This window comes from Lingula anatina, chromosome 3, assembly GCF_051362555.1.
Source record: "Lingula anatina isolate TDL-2025a chromosome 3, LinAna3.0, whole genome shotgun sequence".
Taxonomy (NCBI): Eukaryota; Metazoa; Brachiopoda; class Lingulata; order Lingulida; family Lingulidae; genus Lingula; species Lingula anatina.
This window is the reverse complement of record NC_141769.1, coordinates 25,936,714-25,963,264: the sequence shown is the minus strand read 5'-3', so window position 1 is coordinate 25,963,264 and position 26,551 is coordinate 25,936,714. Positions and strand designations below refer to the sequence as shown.

Sequence of the window (26,551 nt, the reverse complement as noted above, 5' to 3'; positions counted from 1 at the left end):
GAATTTCACTCAAATTGAAGTGATGTATCTCACAAAATCAAACTTGATGGTACATTTTATCTGCATCAAAACAGGCAGGCAAGAAATTTCGGTACCGTTTTCTTGCTGGGTTCGTGCTATAGAGTTTACATTTTTTTCGGGAGGGGGCGGTTGTATACAAATACCCTCTGGTTAGATGTCATAGTTTCACGAATCACTCTTTTTTTACTGCTGGTGTAGAGAGAGCAGAGGGAGAAAGATTGTTTTTCTTTTTTAATGAACAGCCTGGGGGCCCTAAAGCCCATGGTGACAGTATTGACTAGTCCTATTTTGAAAAATCAATGTAGATCGTTCATTTGGGGGGATTCCAAAACACAAACAAAGGACTTACGTCTGCGGTCTTAGACTTTTTACAGGCGCATATTTGGATATGGTTTTATAAAAAAGGGTGTTTATTAAAGGAAATTGGTTTAAAGATAGACGGAAATATTATTAGAGAAGTTTTGTATTGTCGTTTTTATGTGTACAATTTGAACTGAAACTATGCGCCAAGGCCGAAATATTGACAACAGTTGCTTGGCGACGACACGGTTCAAAAAACATCAAAATACAAACAAATCATAAAGAGAAAAAATATTGCCGTTAGCTCCCCTGCTACTTGTGTGAAGAAAAACAATACGCAAAATGTGAAAATAAAAGCGAGAGAATGGTCTTAGACCTTTATTAAATTGTTTTGCATCGGTTAGAATAATTCTTTTTAATTGCAAAATGCGACTTGAGTAAGTCTTATCTTTGTAGTCTAGGTCAGTTTTTTTCGCTCATTTCCTGGAGAAATCCGGTCTGGATATTATAAATCTGGAAGACTACCTCACCCTGAGTTACACACCACATAATGTTTCATTCTGTTATATGCTTGAATTCTTTTATCTGGTGGGCGTGTTAGAATTTCTAGGCTACCAGTAAAGGGTGGGGATGGTAAGGTTTTTTCAGTATCTTCATCTTTTTAGACGTAGTCTGCCAAAACACGTTTTCATAATGACGCTGTTTAAATAAGACAACGGCAGAGCGAACTGGGGGTTGTTGTCGACCGTTGTCGAATTAGTTTCAAGTTGGTCGGTTTTGAAAATCGGGGCGTTTACGGTTGAAGCTATGCGGTTATCCTGCCAGTAACTTTACTCTGTTGTTATCATTCCTGCACGCCGAGATGTGGTTCGAGGTAGATATTGGACAGACTCCCTGACTGCTATCTTTACAATAAAGTCACTGAACTTTGTTTACTCCAATTGCAATATATGTGCAACATATGTGAACATGTCTCAAACCAAAAGAAAGCCGGGTGTAGGCTGAAGTATGAAAGGGAGTTCACGACAGTTCACGACACTCATCGCCATAACACTGTATGCATTAGGCGGATCTGTGGCGATGAAACATGATAACTGATAATAATTTATTCAGCTTTTTAAAAATGTTACATGTTAACATTGTTGGCTGTCTATGGGACTTAAAATACTACTGTATGTTTGCACAACTAGAAGTAAATAAAGAAATAAATATAGCAACTAAATCACTAGGCCTAATAAAAAAATGTAATTATATCTAGTAACCGCGAAATGGGTTATAAAATAAGTAGCTGTAAGTGAACATGAGTAATTTCACATCTGCATCAGTACGTTTGTCAGATTCTAGCACACTTTTTGTTGCCCTTTTTGATAATCTCACATTTCACACACATTTATAAACCAGCTAATGGTTTTGATACTAAACAAACTTTGTTTGGGTTACATAACTTTGGGTCTAAATATAATCCGTGCTAGTATTTCTTGCCGGGGTTAAAGAAAAAGATAAGAAAGCAGCTATAATGATGTTGCATTTGTTAGAATCTGAAAAAAGGACGTAATGTTTAAATCGTATCAAAAGTTACCAACATGTATTGAAATGAATACACGAACAGCAAAACGCCAGGCCTACTGTCACGCCTCGTTAATGTTGGCTCCCACGGCTTGGCTTCACTAATCTTTTTGTACCCACTGTATTTCACGTGAAATCAATCTTTCCGGTAGTGAGCCAGAGCCAGTGAGCGATAGCGGGGCGCATCTTGCAGCTCTGAAGCTTAGTTTCTCTAGTCATGCTCGATATTGCATTTCGGTCTATGGACGACTCGAATGGGAAAAATACACAGGTAGGCACTGCGAAACTTTTACATGTGGGGAAATATACAAACAATCCATTTCATTTACGATCTGGATAACGTAAAGTCTTTTGAATTTCTTAAAAAGACTTTAAAGTGGATGAAAGAAAAAAGCAACAGCGTGCATTTTGAGTAAAAATGCGCTGTGTGGTAAATTTTACATTTGCAAAATACTTGTTAGTCAGTGAATCGGGAAGTTGCCGCCACTCAGTTTGGTAGGAGTTTGGGCCTCTTGGTTACCTTGAACTAATCGCTCACGCATACTTGAAATGCACCGGCCTGGGAGTGATAGTTCGAACCATATGCAAGGCTATCAGAGAGCAAATCACACCAGGCAGCCTACAGGTAAAATATTGGCAAGTCCCGGAGTCTGCTTCAGAGGACTACCTGGCAAGGACGTAAGTAGACGGGCTGAGTAGACGATGTTTCAGACGTTTGAACCGTGCGGCATTCTTGCTATAGTTCATTGTCTGGAAGTCGGCAACAGGGTTCGTAATAGTTCGCACATTAGTTACGTAGTTCGTCTATAAGAGATCTTTAGGGAGGGGGCAGTTTTTAATGCTGGACCTCGGTCAGATTTAATTTACTGGCCAGCGGTGATAAGCAAAAGGAAAGGTGTGCATTGGTTAAAAAACACGCGAACAATACGAGCTTGCTGGTTCAAGAATTTGGCAGAACGGAATGGTAGCCGAGTGACCAGTTGGTCAAAGTAAATTATACAATAGGAAAGTCGCATAACAGCTAAATTTCAGCGCTGGTTCAAAATAGCTTGGATTTCTTAAAAGTAAAAAAAAAAGGTTAGCGCAATTAAATCTCTTGATTGGGGTGCTTTTTATGCTGCATTAACATGCTTAATTGTGTTTAGAGGGGGGGGGGGGGTTGTGAGCAAAAAGAATCACGATGACCTGGATCCATAGGCCCTAAAGCCTTTTATTTTGTTTTGGGAAAATCAGTCTTGTACTAGCTGGGTAAGTGGGAGATGGATCTCTGCTAATCTGTTCAAATGATAACCAAACAGGATTATATTTTAGGTATATCTTCACTCTCATCTGCTGAGTTATATCAGACTTGAGCAAGACGAGCATGTTTGACTGAAGTATACAAACAAGTCTGGTGGATGGTTGATGATGTGATTATCTTCTCTGTGTTTTTGGCAGTGTAACTTCCCCAATCTCTGCAAGTGCTTCCTGTCTGTAAGGCAATTAAGTTAAGTCTCTTCCCCTTCACCTGGGATTTGATGTTCTTATCATCAGTGATTCACCTGGTAAAATCCATCTGATGTTCTTATACGTTGGTCATTATAGAAATCTGAGCATTCTACTAGACCATTATCAATTTAATTATAATTCAGAAATGATGATAAATTACTGGTGTAGACTCTCAAAGAGGCAGTTGATGAAAGTACAACTTTGTAGTAGCTGTGCACTGCAGCACTTCTTTAACCTTGTTGTATAAATCACCATTTTGTATTAGTATATAGGCATAATCTTCTTGTAACGCAAATTTGCAATTTCATGATTAAAGTGAAAAATGACATGTTATAGATTTATTAAGATTTATAAGTTAAAACAGAGTTCTCCAGTGCTTTCATTGTGTGTTTCACTCACAGACAGCACAGGCAAGAATGCACAGCACACTTCCTCAATTATAGACTAGTGGGTGTTAGTTTATAGAGATAATTAAATTCAGTCAGACACTAGACTGATCCAAATTACGGAGGATGATGCTCTGATCATTTCTGCAGAAGCTTTAAGGCACAGTGTTCTGATTATTTCTCCAGAACCTTGTGGATTTGATATTTAAATGCATGTCAGAGAACCACAACATCTGTCTTCCCAGGGCTTTTGCTGAAGCCTAAAGGTATAAAAGTTAAATATTTTCTCTTCTCCCACTCTTGTAGGGAAACCAACACTCTAAAAGGACAGATCAGGACACAGAGATTTATTTCTTTTCTTTAACCACCAAACATAAAAGGTGTAAACCATAGGGACTAGCATCTGAATGTGTTTATAGTTTGTGGCATTTTTGGTTCTTCGTTTCCTGACCTTTCTGTGCTGGAACTCTTCTCTGGTCAGCTCAGTTTTCACTTCCACCTCTTCGTGGTACCCAGGACAAAGAAAAGAGAAAAATCTCCTGTATCCAGGACTGTGTATGACTTGTGCTGATGTAGGTGTGAAGAGGTGGTGTTTTTAATTCTAAAAATATTCAGACAGTAGAGATGTTATTCCTACTCAAAACAAGCCAGGATTGAGACGGCTGTGGTTTGATCATTGGTGAGCTTTTAATTTTCAGTATAATTTCACTTTGAACTGGAAAAGAATGAAATATCAAACTTATATGTAAAATGGGGGAGACGGATTTTGTGATTCTAGAAGGTATGGATTAGTGTCCTTTTTGGATTTTAATGCACAAATTTAAACATTTTCAGCAGGATTATGCACAGAGCATGTAGCATTACAGGAAAATCGCTTTTATTCCTGTTTGCTTCTTGAACTTCATTTGGGAAAATTTCCATTTTCTGAGCTAATTCCTGGATATAGGAATTTGTGTTCAGATCAATAGTTGATCATATTTAGTAATGGTACATTGTAGACTTCCATGTTATTCCCTTGGTCAAGTATTCACCAGTGCTGTTTTTTATCAGATTGATATTTGCATTCCAACAGTCATCACAGCATGCTGAAAACTAGCTATTTTCATTCTCATCTTGTTGAAAGGCTATGTGTTGAGAGACTGCCATATGAATGTTATTCTCTTTTTTATGCACATTAGTAAGAATCTTGCAAGGTTACAGATTGAGAGATATAGCTGCTTTAGTATATTGTTGAACCTTTCTGGAAATTATTGCCATTGGGTCAAAATTGTTCAGAATTTGGTTCTATTTATACTGTAATCTGTGATGCTGAGATTAAGAACTCCCTCAAGGCAGTTTCAGGAAAAATGCATTGTTCGTTTCTTAGTATGTGTGCTTCTTAGTATATATGCACCTGTTTTTGTCTTTCTGTGTGTCTCATATTTTTGCACTTGTAATAACACAAAGAAAATCATGTATTGATTTAAATGAGAACTGCAGATAAGATTGAAAAACAAAAAGATGGATTTAGACATTCTTTTTCTAGAATATCTGAATTTCTGGAATATTATGAACAATACAGCTTATAATGACTTCTTAGGGGAGGTCCCCATCCCCCAAATCGTAATAATTGATTTCATTGCAAGTCAAAGATTCTAATATTAACATTAGACACGAAATTCTATTCTCAATAATTGCATCTAGACATATACAGCAGTTAATGTTTAACTAATTATTAATATATCTGGTGTTCTGTTCTTCAGGTCAGTGGCACCCCTCAGGAGCTCCCCTTTCTGGCCACCTTACAGCACCTTCTCCAGATTGACCCTACAGACACCATCAGCGACGTGGTGTGGGACACCATCGAGAAATTGGTCTACAGGGCCACGCTGCTGGAAAAGACAGAGGACTCACAGAGATTACTCAAAGCTGGCTACAAACGGCTGGAGAGGGCCGTACAGGGATCTGATGAATCTGATGCAGCAGGGAATCGATCCCGAACTGAAAGTCAGTCGGAGTCTACGGTGGCATCGCCACGGTTAAAGGATACGGATAAAAAAGGTGCAATAGGCCTCCAGGACATGGGAACACCCCCACCTCCCCCACCCCCTGTACCCGGTGCAATTCACAGTATTCCACCACCCCCTCCCCCACCTGGACCAGGGGGTGTTCCCCCACCTCCACCTCCCCCAGGGATGGCACCTCCGCCAGGACCACCCCCTCCACCAGGGAGCCTAATAAAAAGTGGACCAGAAATAACTCTACCTCAGCAGCAGACTCCTGCCCCAAAGTCTAAAATGAAGAAACTTCAGTGGCAGAAAATTCCTGTCAACCGTGTGGTTGCTTCTAAAAATGTATGGACCCAAGCTGGACAAATGTTTAATGGCTACAAAGTAGACTTTGAGGAAATGGAAGAGTTGTTTTGCCAGCAGGTTCATAAGCCTCCCTCTGCTCAGGGGACTAAAGAGACTAATTCTCCATCAAACACCTTAGAGAAGAAGAAAAGAGAAACTGAGGTAAGACTGCTTTATTCGGAAGTTTCAAATAAGACATATATTCTTTAAAACTGGGTTCCTATAAAACCTATCACACTAGCAGGATCAATCTATCTCTGAGGGGATTCTCGCATAATTGCATTCAGTTTAAGCAACTTAAATGTCTGTCACTTCCACTTAACTTTCGTGCATACTTAAACTAAATGCAATTTAGTGAGAAACCCCTTGGAGATAGATCGATCCTGCTAGTATGATAGGGTATGGGAATGGTCCCTAAGTTTGTGTATAGAAAAAACAATGATCATGACATATTAGTAAAGTTACTTGTGTAAGTACCTGTACTGAATGCTATACAGTTTAGGGACTACTATAAATTGGAAACACAAGCATCATCTTAATCTGAGTACAGGCAATCTACTGATATATTGTAGCATTTTAGTATGACAGTAAAATGACTCAAAGATAAGAATAATACATGATGTGGGATGACCTGGATATATCAGTCTTAATATAGCCATATTATTCTGGTAATATGCCCTGACATTCTTTATTTATGTATGTTTATTGATGAGTCAGAAAGTGGAGCATGATTTTAACACAAATATATGATTTTTGCATGTAGTATGCTACTAATGCTAAAATCATTGTACGTGCATCTGCTTATCTACAAGCTCTGGTGTATAAGTACATCAGGGAAATTCAGAATATGCTTTATTTTCTTGATTTTAGGTCATATTTTTATTTTGGAACACATCTTTCATTAAAGATTTATTTTATGGAAATTGCCATTTTTGTACTGCTTTCTCAAAGGCAACAAGAAAAAAAAGCTGCCTGTTGAGTTTTATGAGAAAAAATTCCACCATCTCTTCACCCTCCCCCCCCCCCCCCCCCCCCCCCCCCCCCAAAGAAGAGGGTGGCAGTTGCAGTTTTGTTCCAGTGGCCTCAGCTCATTTGTACCCGTCTCTGTGCCCATTTTCATAGTCCTGTGGTTTGATACCAAAATGCAAAATGTGAAGAACCTTTAAATCTTTTCAAAATCACAGCAGTAACATTAAAAGACCCATAAAATCTAGAGGCACAATACTAAGTGCTTGGTTGACTGAATAAATTCTTCTTTTATGGGCTAAACATGGCAACAAAGAAATTAGTTAAGCAGCTACAACCCAACTTGCGTAGGTGATTATACATTGAGGGTTACTCACAGATCGCACAACATGAGTATTTCACATATTTTTTTTGCTCAGACATTTTGGAAGGTTGCAGGGTTGTTCACAGTTGAATAAACTCCCAGGTGAAAACATTTTTTGTAGGTGGGATGAAAGTGTTTTTTCCGACTATTTGCTTGTAGCTGTGCCAATACAAACATGGCATCAAAAAGGATGAGTATATTACATCTTCTTTGAGGCGAAAGATCAGAATTTATCTAATTATGATGGCTAATGGTTTTTTTTTTTTCTATTTAAATGTAGCCCCTACCAACAAGGGTCCCGACTTTATTTGAGTGCTTGGCATTTTTGTGCAAATGAATTGTTAAATGTGTATCAAGTTCTGTATAAATTCCATGAAGGTCAATTTGTAGCTGGTAACTTTTTTGTTTGATTACTGCATGCACTTTTCTGGCATTTTGCAGTGCTTTGGAAATTTAAGTAATTAAGGTTTGGTACAATTATATATTGACAAGAGTTTTTATTACTGAAAATTAGTGAAAAGTGACCAAATTTTCATACATAAAGCCTTTAAACACAAAAGTTTGTCAATATTAACATAAAAATAAACAAAAGATATGCTGCTACATCAAAAATTCCATGAAAAAACAACTTTAAAATAATAATGCATTTTTAAGGCTTATTGGTATTGATTAAGCATCTTGCAAATGAGTCTCTTAAGAAATATTTACCCATTCATTGATGCCCTTGGCACATAGACTGATAGGGAAAATGTTACTTTATAATTTCATTCCTCATGTAGCCATGAGTAATATAGTTAAGTTGTCTAGGACAAGTTAAAGAGGGTGCCCAGGGCATGTGAGCTCCATCTGCAATAAAAACATACAGATATTGTGTAACAAGATAGCGTGTACTTGAATTATATCTACTTTCTTATTTTCTCATTTCAGATCAGTTTACTGGATAGCAAGAGAAACCTGAATATCAACATATTTCTAAAGCAGTTCAGAATTCCACATGATGAAATTATAAAGTTACTTAAGGAGGGGGCAAGTGACAGGATTGGGGCAGAAAAACTGAGAGGCCTGCTTAAAATTTTACCTAATAGCGATGAGGTATAGCCATATTATTCTATGAACACAAGTGTTTTTACTTTTGCACCATTGCTATGTAATATATCAAAACTTAAAATTTTGAAAACAAAGAATAATAATCTTCTTTGGGGTTTTTTAATTACTTAATTTAAGACTGGATGAATTGGTAGTTTGAGATTTTGGTACCTGAAATTCCATCTGGACTTCCTTACTTCTGTTTGAACATCAAACAAGACATAATGAAAAAGAAGATCACCCCTACGCTGCCCATGTCTGTCTTATTTGAATTTCAGCATATCACTTTTCTCATGGTACACACACATCCCATAAGAAATCATTGTGATTGCAACAAAAGATCTGTCATATGGCATTCAATGGTCTATATCTATCTGCAATTCACATCAAGAAATTCCCCTTGTGAAAGGATTCTGTTCCTTTTATATTTTTCCTTTTTAATTCACTTTGCAGATTGAATTGCTGAGGACTTTTGATGGGGACAAAGAGAAATTAGGCAATGCGGAAAAATTTTACCTGCAGTTGTTGACTCTACCTAGGTAAGGTTACATTTTTCTTGTTGCTCAGAGAGACAAGTCTAAAGTAAGGAGCGGGATACAGACAGATGGACTGATAGGGTTATTTGAAAATAAGTGCAGATTAATACTTTCTTCTTTCTGCTTTTCCAAATAGATTGGCAGCAGAACAAAGGAGACATACAATAAGCTGCATGTTCAACATGTAATGGAGAAATTGGAAAACAGATCCCCCTGTTAGATTTGGATCTTGATTTAGAGGTGTAATTTTTGATCTGGGCCCTGGATGTAGAACATATTTGTATACTTGCAATCAATTCACAGCTTGTGACATATGCATTAGATCAATTAATACTTAGATTTGACCTCTTTATCAAGCCACTTGGGACACAAAAAAGACAAATAACACAACCAAAGCCCGTTTTAGGTCTAAGGTGTGAGGCCAAGCTTATATAAGATTGCAACCACAATGTATACTAAGCACACATACACGTATTTATAGTCAAGCAGCTGTTTTCTTTTACTAGCAAAAAAAAGGAGAATCAATCAAAAAAGAATAATAGTTGAATTATTAATTGCTGTCAGACTGGTAAAGAATGAGGTGCTGTAAGGATTTTACATCAAGTGTAATGCACACTGTACTCAGCACATATTAACTTTATTATAGTAAATGGGGCAACAGTCTTTGACTGGCATTTTTGTCTCATACACTACACCTGTTGTCTACATATTACACCTGACTTGCCTTTCAAGGCAAAATGCAGGCAAATTAACACTGAGAAGGAAGGTGTTTCGTAATTTAATTAATATTGCAAGATTGTACACAGTCTTGGATAAGAATATATAAATGACCAATGAAAAAGGTTGTCTTATGAAAAAAAAATCACTTACCAGCTATATTGATTTCAAATAATTGTTCTGAAAAGTTTGAAGATGATTTAGCAGGTTTGACTTGAAAATTGTCAGTAATACAGGAGTATTAATTTTGTCAATATCACATAGAAAATGAAAGTCAGATTAAATTTGTGCAGTAAGAATTAAGAAAAGAGTAGAATTTTAGCACTTAATACTTAACTTTACTCTTTACAAAAATAGCTAATTTTAGAGTCTGATTCTTTCTATACTTTAAACAAAATAATGTGACCATATACGCCACCAACATCTTCATTATTCATTCATAGCAAAGGGAACATTGGAAGCACATTATCCCAGCTTTAGCTGGAGGATACAGCAACAGTTGTGTGTTCTGTCAGCAAGCACAGGCCGAGATGCTTCGCTTCGGGCCTTAATATAAATAATCAATACACAGTTAGGGCTCAATATGATAAACATCACTGGCCATACAGTGGGTAAAGTAGTAGCATTTTCAATGTGCTTAGGCCCCTGGCAATAATAAGAGGGGCAGAACATGGATAAGAGTGCCTACAGGTAATTCCAATGGCATGATGCTGGAGTGTGTATAGCTGCCTGCCAGGTGAAGTTTCCATATAAATTTGAATTAGCTGTGGATAGAACAATGGGGTAGAACAAAAACTTATTTTAGAAGATGACAGTTTATTTAATCAAAATTTATGATAGATTATTAAACATGCACTAAATGTCAGTCATTAAGACAGCAAAAATTGAGAGAGGACTGGTATTTTTATTAACTGATAATGATATTAATCAGAGAAACTGTGAATGTTTCAAGTTAAATTAAAAAAAAAGTCTCAATTCTATTCCACAACCTGGTAGGTAAAAACTTGGTTTTTTGTTCAGATATAATAGAAAGGTCAGTTTGATAGGGGTTAGAGGTGACCTTAAAATAGGAAATTTAGTCAACATGTAATTTTAATGGAAAGAAGAATATATCTTTTTAATGGGAGCCCACCCAAAAACTATTTTTTGCATTTGTAATAAACAATGTTTCAATTTGCTGAATAACAATATATCACAGTTAAAATAAGTTCTTATGGCTATGTGGGGGTCCTGGTATAAAATACATGTTTGCAAGAAGTCATTTCAGATGCATTGTTAATGCAATTTATCAGCTGATGTGATCTAAGAAAATGTGTTCCACAGGGGGCAATATGTCAGGCAAATTTAGATGCTGATAATCTTTTACCATGTACACAAACAAAGGAGAAAGTTTTATTCTTGCGACTCTACGGCCACCCCACCTATCATTTATCAGCCGGTCTCGGAGTGTTTTGATGAACTTTTGCGATGTTTATGTCACACAGAGTACTGTTTCTGTGTCTATGTGCGTCATAGGACGAGCTTGATGAGCTATAGGGGTCAATTTTCAGGTAGAAAAGACAGTAAAACATTGAACATAAAACCAATAATGACACTATCAAATAAAGTACTTTGTAAAAAATCAACCCATTTATAATCTCTTTAGTTTGGCGATCTCACACCTTTGGGTCATTTGAAACGTTACTTTTCACTTTATTTCCTCTTGCAATTTTTGTGGTCAGTTGAAGCTGTATCTGAAAATCAGGAAAATGCTAAAATTATATTTGGAGAGAATTATGAGGAGGACGAGGTTATTTCATCACACCTCAAATAAAAGAGTTCAGGTACCAAAAAGAGGATGACTATTTATTATTATGCATTTTATACATTTAATTTGGCCATCGAGGAGGGTAGAGACACATACATAAGTGTTTATTCAAACTTTTGTGGTTTTATCCAAGTATTTGACAGGTTGAGATTTAAAAATAACAGTTTAAAACATGTGCCCCATGTTGTTTTAGTCTAAAAAAGTTAAGTTTGAAAAGTACACAATATTAGCATTCAAATATATTGCAATAGCTTGATATCATTAAAATCATCTTTTGTTGTGAATAAAAGTTTAAAATGAATAAAATCAGGTGTTTAACCCCCAAGCCCGATTGAGAACACAAAAACCTGACGCACATACCAAACCAAGGCAAGATATTCAGGAATAGTTTCAGTGTATTTGGCTGTTTCCTCTGTAAACATAACTTCAGTTAATACTGTTGTTACCTTGTTGAACATTTCAACAATCAATCTATCCCACAGTGTCGACATAACCTCCCCCTGCCTTAATGACTCCCAGTCAGTATTCACTGAATTCCATGGACGCATTCACACAGACCGCTATTTTGAATGGTGCTATTCTGCCCCGAGCCTGTCCTGCTACATTGTGAATGCTCAGGGATGAAACTTTGCATTGGTCTGTTATCTAATAATTGCTTCATTTCCTATTCCAATGGTGGGGTCTGAAAAACTGATTAAAAAATTTATATAGTGAATAATGACAATTTCGATAATTGTTCAATGGGTAATTGGGTGTTTGAAGGGAATCCTAATCAAATTCTAGATGTGAACACTGTGCAGTTTTATCCACCATTCAAAAGTATAATTTTACAATTGACATATTTTGAAAAAGATGATTGCAATCAGTTAAAAATTTGATTGCAGTATGATATGCTTCAGTCAATACTCCCAGAGCTGTGAGAGTACGGTCAGGCAGGATTTGTGTGACGGAGGCCTATATCAGCAAAATAGGAAAACTTGACATCCTACACTTTGTACACACTGAAATTTGATGTATTTAGTTATAGAATGTACCTATTTGTCTGTGCCTCAGGCTGGAAATACTTTATTGCTTCTTTTTTGAAATGAAACTCTTAATTGATGTTTTAGATGCATAATCATTCTAACTTGGATGCTTTAAGTTGATGATGGTTTAATTTTTGTTGAATAAATGCAGTAAACCATGTAAAATGGCTTCCCCTTGTCTGAGCTAAGTGTAAGAAGTGAAAAACGTGAGATTATCTAATTTATGAAATTATTTTGAAGAGAAATAAAATTTTCATCTCAGCATTTTCTGTAGGGTACATTTCACTGACTAAAAGATAAAATATTTCTTTTTTTCATTACAGTTACAGACTTCGTGTAGAATCTTTGCTGATCAGGGAAGAATTCAACAACAACATGGACAACATCAAACCTTCTATAGAGGCAGTCATCATGGCTGCAAAAGGTAGGTGTCTTTTATTTGAAATGCCAAAGGATTGAAATGCCTTTTACAACTTGGTAACATGATGCTACCATTTCTAAGCTCTCATAATACACATTTAAGTAAATATGTATGTTTAACTTGATACCCTACAGGTGTCGTTGGAGATTTGAACAACCGATTATATTCAGTTATGTAAGTCATGGTTGACAGTAGTTGTATGGAATTTTTTCAAGTGAAGAATACTAAAAAGATGAATCAGACTTTTTTGAGAAAAGTGGCAACACTTTATTCAAGAGTATTATCCTTCTGCATTTTATTCTTTTATTTCACTTCATTTTGAACTTTTTACACTTTATATCCACAAGAACATATGCACGCACAGTGTTCTCCCCACCTCTTTAGTTACCTAGTCTTCATATTTACACAGAATATCATCTGTTCCATTTCCACATTTTTCCTTTAATCAATTTCATATATATTCATTAAGTTGGGTAAAAACAATCTCTTCAACAAGCCATAGAACCATCCTCTGCAGGCTGAATATGAAAATAATTAACAATATTCTGGACATGGCATGTCACTCCAACATTCCGCATGTGTGGCCTCAAGCCAGTGGACTGGTCAGTAACATGCTTGGGCACTCGCCATCACACGAGATGACCAGATAGCAGGCAGTTCCACCGTGCATTCCATTTGGTCATATACATGTATATAATATGACATTTGACAAGTGTTTTTTTGATGAATGTGATTTATAGTCTAATAAATATACCTTGTATGTAGCTATTGTAATGAATGTGGGTTGGGGATAGGGGTTAAGTTAAAATGAAAGTCTTTCTTTGTCTATAAAACTGAAACTGCTTTTTGTACAATGATGGCCTTTCACCTAAGCCTAAAAAGGGAAAAATGCTACTGTGCTGCAATATCCATTTAAAATAAACATGACCACATTATATATATAGAATCAACCACCAACTGCGTAAAAGTATGATATATTTATACAGAAACACATTAAATATGAAATGAGAATATCACCAGCAGGTTATATTTGACTATTTGCAAGGCCGCCATTGAAAGTATTACATTTAGGTGATCAAGCAAAGAAATGACTTTTGGTCACTCTTTACTTTCCCTGACCCAAGTCCTGACTTAAGCCCCAAGCTTTACTGGCCCTGTGTCTTATATTTTTTGTTTGTTGTGACACAAAATATTATCACCCTACTGGCAAATTTGCAGTAGTAACATGCCTCTGGCTAATTAAACAAAATAAAAGAATTTAGAATAGTGATTTAACTTAACCCCTAGCAACCTCAAACTTTGCTAACAAACATAATAAAACATAATGGTCCATGGAATGAACAACTTAAGGTCTGATATTAACCTGATTTTTCTGCAGTGTTAAGTCACAAAGCAGATGACCAAAGGTGGAGGTAATAAAGCAGAAAGGTCCAGTGGCTTTTGTCCAATTTTTTTTTACGTGAAAGGAAGAGAAAGAATGAAGTACAAATAAACTAGATTTTGGGACTGAAATTGATCTGCATCTTCTACACCTGTTCATTTGTTCATAGGAAATCATTATGGAAATAGAAGTAATATCAGCACATTTCTGCACTTCACTGAATGGGTTAAGGTATGCTATTTAGCTGGTAATTCTTCATAAGCAGCCTTGAAGCAGACAGCCCTGTGCTACTGGCTTATATAATATTGGATAAACATTTCAAATGGAGTGATTATTCATTAGGTGGTGGTGGGAAAACATTTTCCTAAGGAATAACGGATAATGCTGGGAAAATAGATGGTTTTGTCCCCCCAGAGCATTGTGTTACCCTCTTTAAGCGTAGGGGGCCTACCGAGCACAAATGCTCAAAATAATACATTTTTCTTTACCCATATTTCACTATTATAATTTTCTCAAGCTGGGAGAGTTGTGCACATTCTGTCCAAAAGCATTGAAAATATTAGCTGTATGCTCAGAAAATATGCTTATATTGATGTTTAGAATATGCATTCTCATAACAATTTAGTTCCCAGTGGAAATACCTCTTTAACCAAAATACACACTTGGCAAAACATCAACAGAACAACAAAAATGCTACAAAACGTCCCAAATCCTGGCTTCCTGTTTCCAAGTTAAGTGCTTCGAGTGACAGGAATCCAGTGTCAGAGCGACATTCCTTTTTTTGTCTTTCGTTAACCTGCTGGTCTTGAATAAACTGATTTTGTAAGTACAGGTGGGGTGTACATTGTTTCCAAGCATGCAGCTTTTTCCTAAGTTAAATGTTGCAGATTGGAAAAAAATAACAGATCAAGAAGTCAGTTGTGAAGGAAGATTTACCTTACCATTGACAGCAATAAACTTATGAGTCACTTTTTTATTGTAAAATCCTTAATTTAGAATTTTTGTCTGAAAATACTTGATGACACATTTAGCAAATACTGCAGGCTTTTGTGTACATTGTAGGTGTAGGATTGTATTTTTTTCTATCTGAAGAATGTGCATGATAGTTGACTCATGTTTTTTTTATATTTCAAATTGAAAAACGAATACTTTTGAATGTATCCAAACAGACACTTTTCTCTTTTTACTACAGAATCTCACATTAGCATTGGCTGTCTGTGCTTTAGGAAAGAATGTTGTAATGCCTTCACATTAAGAAGATTGATCATGAATTTGTAGTTAATTTATCCATAATGACAGCTTTGACACATGATGTGTCAGAAAAACACTAGAAGAAAAATATGGTATGAATTTGTCAATCTGATATGTGCCATTTTATTGAGTGACACTAATGTGATGAATGCGACGAGTCCGCGAAGAGAAAGTGAGAATTGCACAATCATCATCGAAGCAAAAAATCATAATGGCCCCTAAAAATAGATGGTAAATATATGGCAGAATTTTAAGTGCCTAAATAATTTTGATTTATTTTAAACAAATAGTATCACCAATGCACAAAATAGACTGCCCCACCCAATGTAATGATAGTCAATGATATAATGATGATTATAGTAAGACCAATCTGCTAAAAAGTATTATTGTTGCTGGTAAACCCAACATAACCATACCTCTGGCCCTCAGACCTTATCAGAATATATGATAAATGACCCAAATTGACACAAAATAGTAGGTTTTTCAGCAGTTAATAGTCCCATCAAATTGGGGTCATTTAAAAGTAAATAGTGTAGGTGTGAAAATGAATGGTTTCAGTTATTGATAAAAGTTCCCGTTTGCACTTTCAGGTTTACCTCAGATTTTGTTTTTTCATCCGTTGCTCAATTTTTCCAAGTGAAACATCATCCTTTTCCTTTTCCTTTGCCCGAGGTGACAATGGACAATTTGATTTATGATATTTCAGCCCTGTGGGTGAGGTTGACTCACAGGTAATAACAACAAACATGATAACAAATGTTTTTTCCAACAAATTTTTACACCTCTTTACAAGTAGTAATTACGCTTGTTAAAGTGTGCTTATAGTACAAATCTCCATTTTGTTTTTTTCAGAAATGATTCACTTCCGTAAAACGCCCAAACCTAGTAAAAAGACGGAATTTCATACAATAAATTTGCGAATTAAAGCCTTGATGCATTGTCATTTCATGGTGATACCTCCCACCCTGTTGTTTACCTGAGAGTAATAGCTTTTAGCCAGTAAATCCTCCCTAGATCATATTCTTTTACATCATTTGATTCATTTTTCATTAATTCTGACAGTGCACAGAAAATATTGTAAAGGAAGTTCCTTTTGAAATTTTTTATTTAATATTTAAGGGAGTGCTTACCTTAAAGGTAAAGCAGAAGGATGAAGTATCTTATTATTTGCATCAGTGGTTCATGGAGATATTTAAGTCTTTTTTAAGGGTTTTTTAGTGGTTTGCTATGGATTGTGGCATATGACAGGTCATGTCACATGCATGTTCAATTTGGCATGCCAAAATTTAACTCTGTTGCTGTTCCTGTATCCTCCCCAAGTCTTTATTGTATACATGCCCCCTCTCCCCCAAGAACACACACACACACACACACACACACACACACACAACACACACACAACACACCAATGCAGTCAAAGTAAAAAAAAAACACGGCACTGTACTGTGAAATATGTATTAACAGGTGCACATATGTATTAAACAGAGGTTTATATTGGTTTATTTCAGAACTGAAGGAATGTAAAACCCTCCATGAAATCCTCTATTTGGTGCTGGTAGCTGGCAATTTTCTCAATTCAGTAAGTGAAAAGTAAAAACAGGATTTAGACTTTTGTTTAGAAGCACATGGATACTTTGTCTAAAAATAATGTTCAAACTACTTGGAAAATGCTTCTCAATAAAAGCCTAATTTTATCATTGCTCACTGCAGAACAAGCACCTGAAACAGTTGTGTTAAATCAGATAATTTTTTAATTTTCAACTGATTTAAGCATGATGTTACAAATGATTTCCACAGTGAGATTTTCTACCTATTGAAATGTTTAGTTGAAACATCTTAAAGTTTTAACGACTTAAAAGATTTGAAATACTGTATAATAAATAAATAAATAAATAAATAAATAAATATTTTTTGTTTAAAAAATTTTAATTCTAATTCTCTTCCTCAGGGTGGTTATGCTGGAAATGCTGCAGGGTTCAAGCTGACGTCCTTGCTAAAGCTTACAGAGATCAGAGCCAACAAACCCAGAATGAATTTACTGCATTATGTCTGCTTGGTATGTACTTTTGTGCCTGTACTGTTGTTTTTTATTATCATTTCAATAATATCCCTATATTGTGAGTTTGGAAATGTTATACCTTTATTATCTGTTCTATCATCATTAACTTGGTATTCACGAGGATGTGAGACAAATGTAAAGTGTAATAAGGATTTCATATACAGTAAGCTGCATTATCAAACAGACGACTATCCAAACTTCAGAAAAGATCAGGCCAGTAGCCATGAGGGTTCAGGTGGTCCCAACTGTTCACCCTTTTTGTCAGGAAAAGGTACGGTCTGGATAAAAAACTATCTAGGTTTACAAAGGTTTCATGGTTAAAGGTCCACCGTTTAAAAAAAAAGACCCCCCCTTTGGAATTGCTGGCTATGGGCCTGATTTAATTTCATGATTTAATTTTGGTTTTTAACCAGTCAAAAGAAAGTTCAGGCAGGATTGATAAATATCTGTCAAGAAAATGAAAAGTTCATCTTTCAGCAAGACATTGGTTTCTGAATAAATAAAGATGTTATTTTTTCTCACAAATTAAAGTGCCTGTTTAGTGAATAGTTATATGTCTTAATGGATTTGAAAATTATATGAAAGAACAAGACACATTCATGCATCATACTTAAAATGACAGTAAGATATTGCCTCATTTCAAAAATGAACGAGATCTTGACAGGGAAAGAAAAGATGGGAGAAGTCTATGAAAAAAGACATTTTTGATTTATAAGTCGTTTAAGAATGAAATTCTCCGCAGGAATGCATATACAAGCAACCCAGCTGCTGTTTAAAAACTATAAACCAAATAAATACAGAAGTCCATGACAAATGGGAAGGTGCTGTGCTTATACACCTCTTGGTACTGTGATTCTGTAGCAGATCATAATCGGGGGAAAACATGGCCATGTACATACCAGTCTTTATCTGATAGTATAGTAATTCCCAGCCATTAATTAGTTTTGGTTGAGAAGATGATAATGGATCGTGAAGAACAGCTTTTGTCACAATATGTTGACTGACAGCTGAGAAAAAAGCATTGGGCTCACTCTTGCAAGAAGAAAAATGGTAAAAAAAAAATTTGAGGCCAAGAAGAAAATGGTGTTTTGACAATTTATGGTTTGGTTCTGTTAATTTGGGTTTTAAAATGGCTTAATTATTGGTTACAATGAAAATTTAGCAATAATACTTCCAACAGGGTTATCTATGCAGGTAAGACACATCTGCATTGCACCTGAAACGATGACTCATTTTTTTCTCTTACCAAACATTCTTTCATCAGGGTAACTGTTTCAATTTTAATGAACTTATAAATCTGTGTCAGCTTTTCAGTGGAATTTATGACAGATATTTTATCAGGATTTGCATAGAAAACAGGCTGTAGAAATGATGTTTGGACACTAAAGTAATAATCCACTACCCTACACCTGGAAACCTAAATACACTTTATTTCCATCATTATCAAGTCATTTCAGCGTTCCATGACTAATAAGGGATGGGTTAAACAATGATTTCAATTATTGTCTTACAACTAGAATATCTTTGTTTTAAAGGATCTCTTGTTCTACCTCAGAATAAATCATATGGTATCCAAAACACTTGTTACAAAACCAACATGTTTGTCAAATGGGAAGGGGCACTATTGTCCTGAAATTAAGATGTTTTTTTCTGAATTCTAGAACTTAAAAATATTTGTAGAGTAAAGAAGCCTCTCTGACCTGCCTTCAATGTAGTTTTATATGTTTCTCCCCCTACAGCTATCCTTTCTTTCTTACTGTTTTGTACAGGTGGAGCAAATTATTAAAGGGAGATAAGAAACTCTTTCTGATTAAGGGCAACTGTAACTATTTGATACATTGTATGTTTGTGTTATATGAACATAACAATACCAAACACTCTGATACACAATGACTAAGCACATTACATTTAAGTGCCAAATTCTTCAACTTTACCAAAGGTATTTTGACCCTCTGGGTATCACATTCACTTTACATGTTTACTTTTAAATGTTCCTATTAGAAAAAGTCTTGGTGAATGTTTTTCAAAACAGACAGATATGAGCAATTGCATGGCTCCCTTAACTTAATGTGTCTTTAAATCCACATGTTCAAATAGTAACTGGCAAACACAGTAAAATAAATAAACAATTTTTTTCACTTTACAATCTAACCTAGAGTCAAAAAGTGAATAGAGTATTACATTATTTTTATCAAACCTAACTTTTAAAACTGCACTTATACTGTGAAGTGGGCTCATACTATTAGGTGCCTTTAAAAGTTATTTAAAAGAAAACGCAATAATAACCACTGATATCCACATATCCAATGAACTACAATTTTGAAATTGAAAAAAAAATCAAAAGATCATAGCAGTGAGAGGCCTTTTATGAAACAAGGCACTTCTTTTTCAGAACAATTGCCCCTTGTATTTCCACAAAAGGAGCTTCTACTTGTATCTTGTTATCAATCATTATCATATTTATAAATGTTAGATTTAAGTCAGATAGGTCACACTGTCAGTGATCAAGATCTTCAGAATCCATAATATTATGTGATTAATGGTACAGATCTTGAACTATTGTCTCGCTCACATTTGCAAGCAGGACGTGTTATGTGTTTTTAGATATGAAATATCACAATACAAGCTATTCTGAAAAGTAGGGGCCTTAATAGGTCAGAAATAAATGGATTCTCAGAGAAATAATGATCATACTTGCAAGAAAGATATATGTACCTAATATGTTTTGATTAGAATTTTGCCAATGTGAAAGATCTCTCACACAAATGAAGTCCTTGTACATGTAAGAGTCACTTTTCTCATTTGACTTTGAAAAGTAGCGATCATGAAAAACACTCACTTTTTAGTATCTTGACCCACAAAATACTTGTAAATTAATTAATTTCATTTTTACTTTGAAGTTTTGTAACCCATACGATCCAGCCACTAGACCCAGAAGGCAAATTCCACCACAAGGGATCTTTTATAAGCAATACATAAAAGATGATATTTGCTATCCCACCAAGCATAAGCATAAGTCACAATTTGATGATAGCAACTATTCACTGAGAAGGAAAAGCCACCATTAAGTCCTTGTTACGATAGTTATTTTTTCATTATTTACCACCTGGCTCAGCATCGCTCTGTGTTTTATCTAAGTTAAAGGTCTAGCTAAGTAAGCAATTAGTATACATAAGTTCCAAGTTAAAATACTTGACTCAATCACAATGAGGCGCAATGTATAATTTACATTAAGTAAGCTAGCAAACAGAGTATTGTATAGACGCTGTATTTTTGTTCTGTTATGAAAAACGCCTCGATAATTTACTATGGAGAATCATATAGCGTAAAATGCTAAAATATTTGCTTGTTATGTTTGTTCTTTATTATCATTATCAGCAAAAGTCAAGAATCTAGTAACCTGTAGGTTATGTTACAAATAATTTGTTTGAATATCCACCTAACACTCTCTGAGCTTAAAACAATTTGTAAAGATTGTTTACTATTTCAAAGGCTGAGAAATTTTCTGATACAATGAGTTTAATTTGACACCCGCTCCCCCTGCAGAGTGTAATTTCATGTCATATTTGCTCTCTGATTATGCAAATATTACATGAAGAATATTGGAATTTTCTTATTACGAAAAAACTGACCCTTCTTGCCCTGAGACTATCACGGAGGGGGGACTGTTGATTGTTCACACAAGATTTACACACTATGTCCAGAATCAAGCATGCATAGTACCATGAAGTACAGTTGTGCAATTTCTAAGACCCCATACCCGTACCTAGATTGATCTAGCAGGATCGATCCATCTGTCAGGGGTTTCTTGCTAAATTACATTCAGCGTAAGCAGCTTGGATGTCTGGCACGCTTACTAAAGCTGTTAGGAGGTTATTAACTGTCATTAAGCAGCTTCTGTACAGTAGGTGTGCCAGGCATCAAAGCTGCTTAATCTGAATGCAGTTTAGTGAGAATCCCCTTGGAGATGGGTCGATGCTGTTAGATTGATCTACGTATGGGAATGGGGTCTAACAAATGTGCCATGCAAATGAGGTGCAGTTTCACAGATTTGAGACTTGTGGGGGTTAACTAGACCATGGATTAAAGAAAAATATCAGATGCATTTTCATAATTATAATTGACCCAAGTGGGGATTTTAGATAGATATAGTGATAAGGAAAATGAATGCTAATATATGATTGTGGTATATGACATGTGAAAACGTGTGCATGATGCCAACATTATTTAAATTGTTCCAGTCTTTTCTTTAACTTTGTTCATCTATTTTTTAAAAGCATTTTTCCCTTTGTGAGATATTTGATGTGGAAATAATTGAGTGAATATATATGAAAAGAGGAACATGTAAAAAGCATTGCTTGTAGCCAACACCTTGATAATATACGTAATCAATCATTTTCTGAATCAATTTGAAAATTTAAAAAGCTAAAACCCTGACAGCAGCAATGTAGGAGCACAATGAAAAAGTTCACAGAATGCAATTAATGAAGAGGAAAAACGGACACATTTTAACCCACCAGCATGCAAAAATCTCAAGAATCGCACTTAAAATCAGGTATCAGTTTCTCGATATGTGGAACCACAATGAAATCCCCAGGGGTCGGTAAAACTTACATTTTAGACATATGATCCACGGTTAAAGGAACAAAGAAAACACCTCCATGGATTACGAAACTTGGAAAAAAAGCAGATAAAGAGGGCAGGTACTAGAGTCGAGGTGGTTTAGATTTCTCAAAGCTTCTCACCCATTCCATACAGAGAACTTTTATTTAAAGAAGAATCAAATCATGGATCCAGATCAAATTGGGAAATCTGATCAGTGAACTACCTCAGTTTGAGTATTGGCGTGATCTATTACTGGCCATTGTCACTGGGTGGAGCTGCATTGTCAAATTATTTCTGCCATCAGATCAGGTGTCTTTTAATGACTTTGTACCTTTCTTACTATGTGACTGGGCTGTCCAGTTTTCCACTGGTCAGCAATGGTATACTGTTTCTGAATGGTCATTAGACCCCTATTTATTTATTGTATAACATATAACTTAATGTGATATACAGTAAATTGTACTCAGAATCTGATACATGTGTAAAGACTTACCTCCAATATCTTTGTATCTCCATTTACCACATGTACAAAGCCAAGTATTGTTTGTTTGGAGAATCAAGCAATAATTTTAAATGGTCAACTACCTTTTTTTTTAAATATTCAGACATCTCTCCTTTCAATTTTTGAAAGGCAGAGTTTGTAATCTCAAATGCAATGGCAATGGATTACATGTATCTGACTGGTCTCACCAATAGTATTTATTTTAATTTCAGCAAGCAGAAGAGAAAAACCCAGAGCTTTTGACACTCACTGACAAAATGAAGTACATCAAAGAGGCCTCACAGTAAGTAATGAATCACACAAAAGGAAAACCAAAGAAAAAAAGAGCTTATCATAAACCTCCAAATGGCCAGATGATTTATGATCAATATCTCAACGTAAGACAGAAGATGTTATTTTTGACTAGAGTTAATATGTTCGGACACACAAAGATCGTACATGTCATCTAACCACAAGTGGTCTTCTGTGGACAGAGAAAAGATTTGCTATGGTCAAGTAGATGAATGTTATCTTTTGAAGGTATGTGGATTAATTGTTAAATAGCAAGTTACATAGTAATGAAGTCTCTTCAAATATCTGGAATGTGGGAGATGTGATGCCTAGTACCAAGTGTAGAACAGTTTATTACTATTTTCAGCCACATTTGTGGTATTATGATATCTTTGGAAGGGAATCGTTGTCGCCAGATTAGGATAAAACATCAAATTCATCAGATTAAATTCCAAACTTGAACTTTTAAGTAGATACTCTAAAGAAGTTACTGTTTTTTGTACATTAAAAATATATTATCCGGATGAATAGAAGGCATTGTAACTCTCTACCATTTATGACTAATAGACAGTATTATAAGAGGGTTAAAAATAAGTTGTACATTTCCTTTTAATAGGCAGATAGATAGAGAGATACCAGTCTTGTTGCACCAAACTGAATTTTTAAAAATAAGTCTTTGTAGATGAAAGCTAACCATAAACGGAAAGTTAAATGGTCAAATCATTTGGATATGATGGAATAGTACACTTGCCCTCTAACATTTTTTCGATACTTTTGTCACTCCTGAATGGCATATCCTCAGATATTCTGTGCTGGTACCATTATGTCATTTTTCATTACAAAGTCAAAGGATGAAACAGTGACAAATAGGACAATGTAATGGGCATGGTGTATGAAACCAATAATTGGTGTTAACTAATGATAGTTATTTTGAGTGGACACCTCTTAGATACAACTTGATCCAGTGTTTAAGATATAATATGATCCGATGTTTTAGTGTAACTCATATGGCCACTTGGTCATGGCTGTATGGTACCTTACAATGAAAGGTACCCTCAGAAGAACCCTGGACTTCTAAAGGAGTGGCAATAAAATTTGGAATAAGATCCATTTTAGTCGGGTCAACCCAGTTAATATACCTGTATTGTTATCCCATTCAATACATGTGAATAATAGAAAATAGAATTAGGGGCATGTACATACAAACAAATAAGGTAACATAAGATGGACAATGATTTGTCTTGAAAATGGCTACTCCGATGACCATTTATGCCAAACTTACTAAGATCTGTTTAGAAAAAGAAGAGGACAAAACTGCTGTGAAAAAGTTGGCTTCATGTACATTTTCCACTGTTAGGTATTTCCTTTACCCTCTAAAAACTAATCCAATTTTCTTCAATTGTAGTATTTGAAAAGAAACAGGCTAATTTTACCATTACTTAAGCCAAATGTTGGCAATTTGGTCATTTTGTCTGCTGTAAAGCAAAATAATTTCATCATCAATCAAGTAAATCAGCTTTCATTATATATATTTGCCCCAATTGATATTTATTTTAAGGCTCTATTTATATGTATAAAAATGGTTGCAAGTAAGACAGTTTCATCAATAAATAAAAAATAATTATGAATAGACTTTTAGGCCATATTTTGAAATGAAAATTTAATTTTTCCGAGGGTATCAACATTTTCCAGTTTCATAGTTAAATTTCTATAAAATTTATTCATTATGTAAATGGGTGCAATCTTAAATGATATTATTTCACTTGCTTGAAACATACTAAGCAAAATATATTTGGCCAAGTTGTAAAATATCTCCACAAATTTAATTAATCACAAATAAAGGTATTATATTTTCCAGTGAAATTCACACATTTTTCTTTTTCTGTTTTAGGACATCTTTGGAATCTCTTACTCTTGATATTAGTGGACTGCGTGACCGAGTGATTGCAATATCAGAACAACTGGAGAAGGAAGGGGGAGAATTCTATGAACAAATGGCTCCTTTTCTGAGGGTATGATAAACATACAGGAAATTAACAAAACCTAATCTTTGTAATTAAATGCATACTAGATCACATTTAATGCTGCTCTCCTATTTCCATTTGTAAAATTTCTCAAGTGTCACTCTGAATTATGCATTATCATTAAGCAAATCAGATGTATTTCACCACTGGTCAAATTTAAAAATGGACTGATGAGGTTTTTCCAAGTCATTAGTTAAGTGTATGTCAACTTTCAATACTATTTAATATGGCACATCTGAAGTATCTGAATAAAAAGGAAAACTTTTCATTGAGATAACTAAATGTTACACTTTTTTTAGGATGCCAAGCTGGAGATCCATGAACTGCAAGAAGATTTGGTAGACATTGAGAGACTGCGTGTGGAATTATGCGACTTTTTCTGTGAAGATAAAGCCACCTTTAAGATTGAGGAGTGCTTCAGGATCTTTAACACTTTCTGTGATAGGTTCAAGAAATCAATAGAGGTATGATTAAGAGACTTGGTTCATAGTTTTGAGGAAACAATAAATGCCCCTCCCCCAAAGAAAAAAAAATCATGTTAAGGACTCAGTATGTAGGCAAAGCTTGCAAATATCTCTGGAGACAAGAATTGAAACAAAATTAATTTTTCATTAATTCAATGGCATAGATTTTAAAAAGTATGACACAGAATGATGTATTTACCTGCAAAATTGATGTTTTATGAATTAATAAGTATAAAAATTGATTACATGACATACATTGATTTTTATAGGAAAATAAGCAGAGAAAGATTCAGGAAGAGAAAGCTGAAGCTAGACGAAAACAGAGAGAGGAACTTGACAGCAAAAAGCGTCCCACTGGTACGTATTCCAAAATAGTCAAAAGAAAAGTTATAAGAGTTCATCTCACTTAAGATAAGCATTCTCTTGACTAAATATCAATAAATTAAAATAAGGGGGGGGGGGGGAACAAATAGAAACAAGAAAGAGAAAACATGTGTCCTCCACCCAACAAAATAGAAAAAAAATTAAAAATAGGAGCTGTAAACCAAATTAAAGAAACTTGATTGCTCCTGTCCTTCAAACTGAATGCTAGAACGATGAATGGAAGGCGTAAAACATGCTCCACATCAATCAACCTGCTCTTTCCTCCTGCTGTTCCTATGTTAAGTCACCGCTGTTGCAGCCAATCAATTAGATTGAATAACCTGACACTTGAATTAATGCTATAATTGCTGAAACCTGCTGAATTTAACAGAACAATTGCACATAATAAATGAGGACTGTCACTGACATGGTGACAGCTGATGGAGTTTGAGTTCAAATTGAGTTGTATAACAAATCCTATGAAATTTTGCTTTAACTTGAATTGATGTACACTTATTAGCTGAACAGCTGATAGGAACAATTCAACACATTGCAAAGGAAAGAACATATGTGGGGTTGAAAAAGTATGCTGTGCTGGCAAAAATAAATTTGTTTA

The 26,551-nt window shown here is 35.2% G+C and overlaps 1 protein-coding gene across 5 annotated transcripts in view; it reads left to right on the top strand.

Annotated features, from left to right (window-relative positions):
• The window catches only part of LOC106150526 (uncharacterized), a 68,921-nt gene that overhangs the window by 34,821 nt on the left and 7,549 nt on the right, over nucleotides 1-26,551 (top strand). For 3 of the 5 annotated variants that reach the window (XM_087010012.1, XM_087010013.1, XM_087010014.1), the window contains 10 exons: nucleotides 5,504-6,256; nucleotides 8,352-8,516; nucleotides 8,964-9,049; nucleotides 12,919-13,019; nucleotides 17,157-17,227; nucleotides 17,597-17,704; nucleotides 23,027-23,097; nucleotides 24,976-25,096; nucleotides 25,408-25,572; nucleotides 25,842-25,929. In XM_087010012.1, coding sequence (XP_086866138.1) covers nucleotides 5,504-6,256; nucleotides 8,352-8,516; nucleotides 8,964-9,049; nucleotides 12,919-13,019; nucleotides 17,157-17,227; nucleotides 17,597-17,704; nucleotides 23,027-23,097; nucleotides 24,976-25,096; nucleotides 25,408-25,572; nucleotides 25,842-25,929 — 1,729 coding nt within the window. Of the gene's footprint in view, nucleotides 1-1,981; nucleotides 2,159-2,543; nucleotides 2,566-5,503; nucleotides 6,257-8,351; nucleotides 8,517-8,963; nucleotides 9,050-12,918; nucleotides 13,020-17,156; nucleotides 17,228-17,596; nucleotides 17,705-23,026; nucleotides 23,098-24,975; nucleotides 25,097-25,407; nucleotides 25,573-25,841; nucleotides 25,930-26,551 lie in introns of those variants that run through there. The other 2 variants (XM_087010016.1, XM_087010015.1) reach the window with 2 other exon arrangements.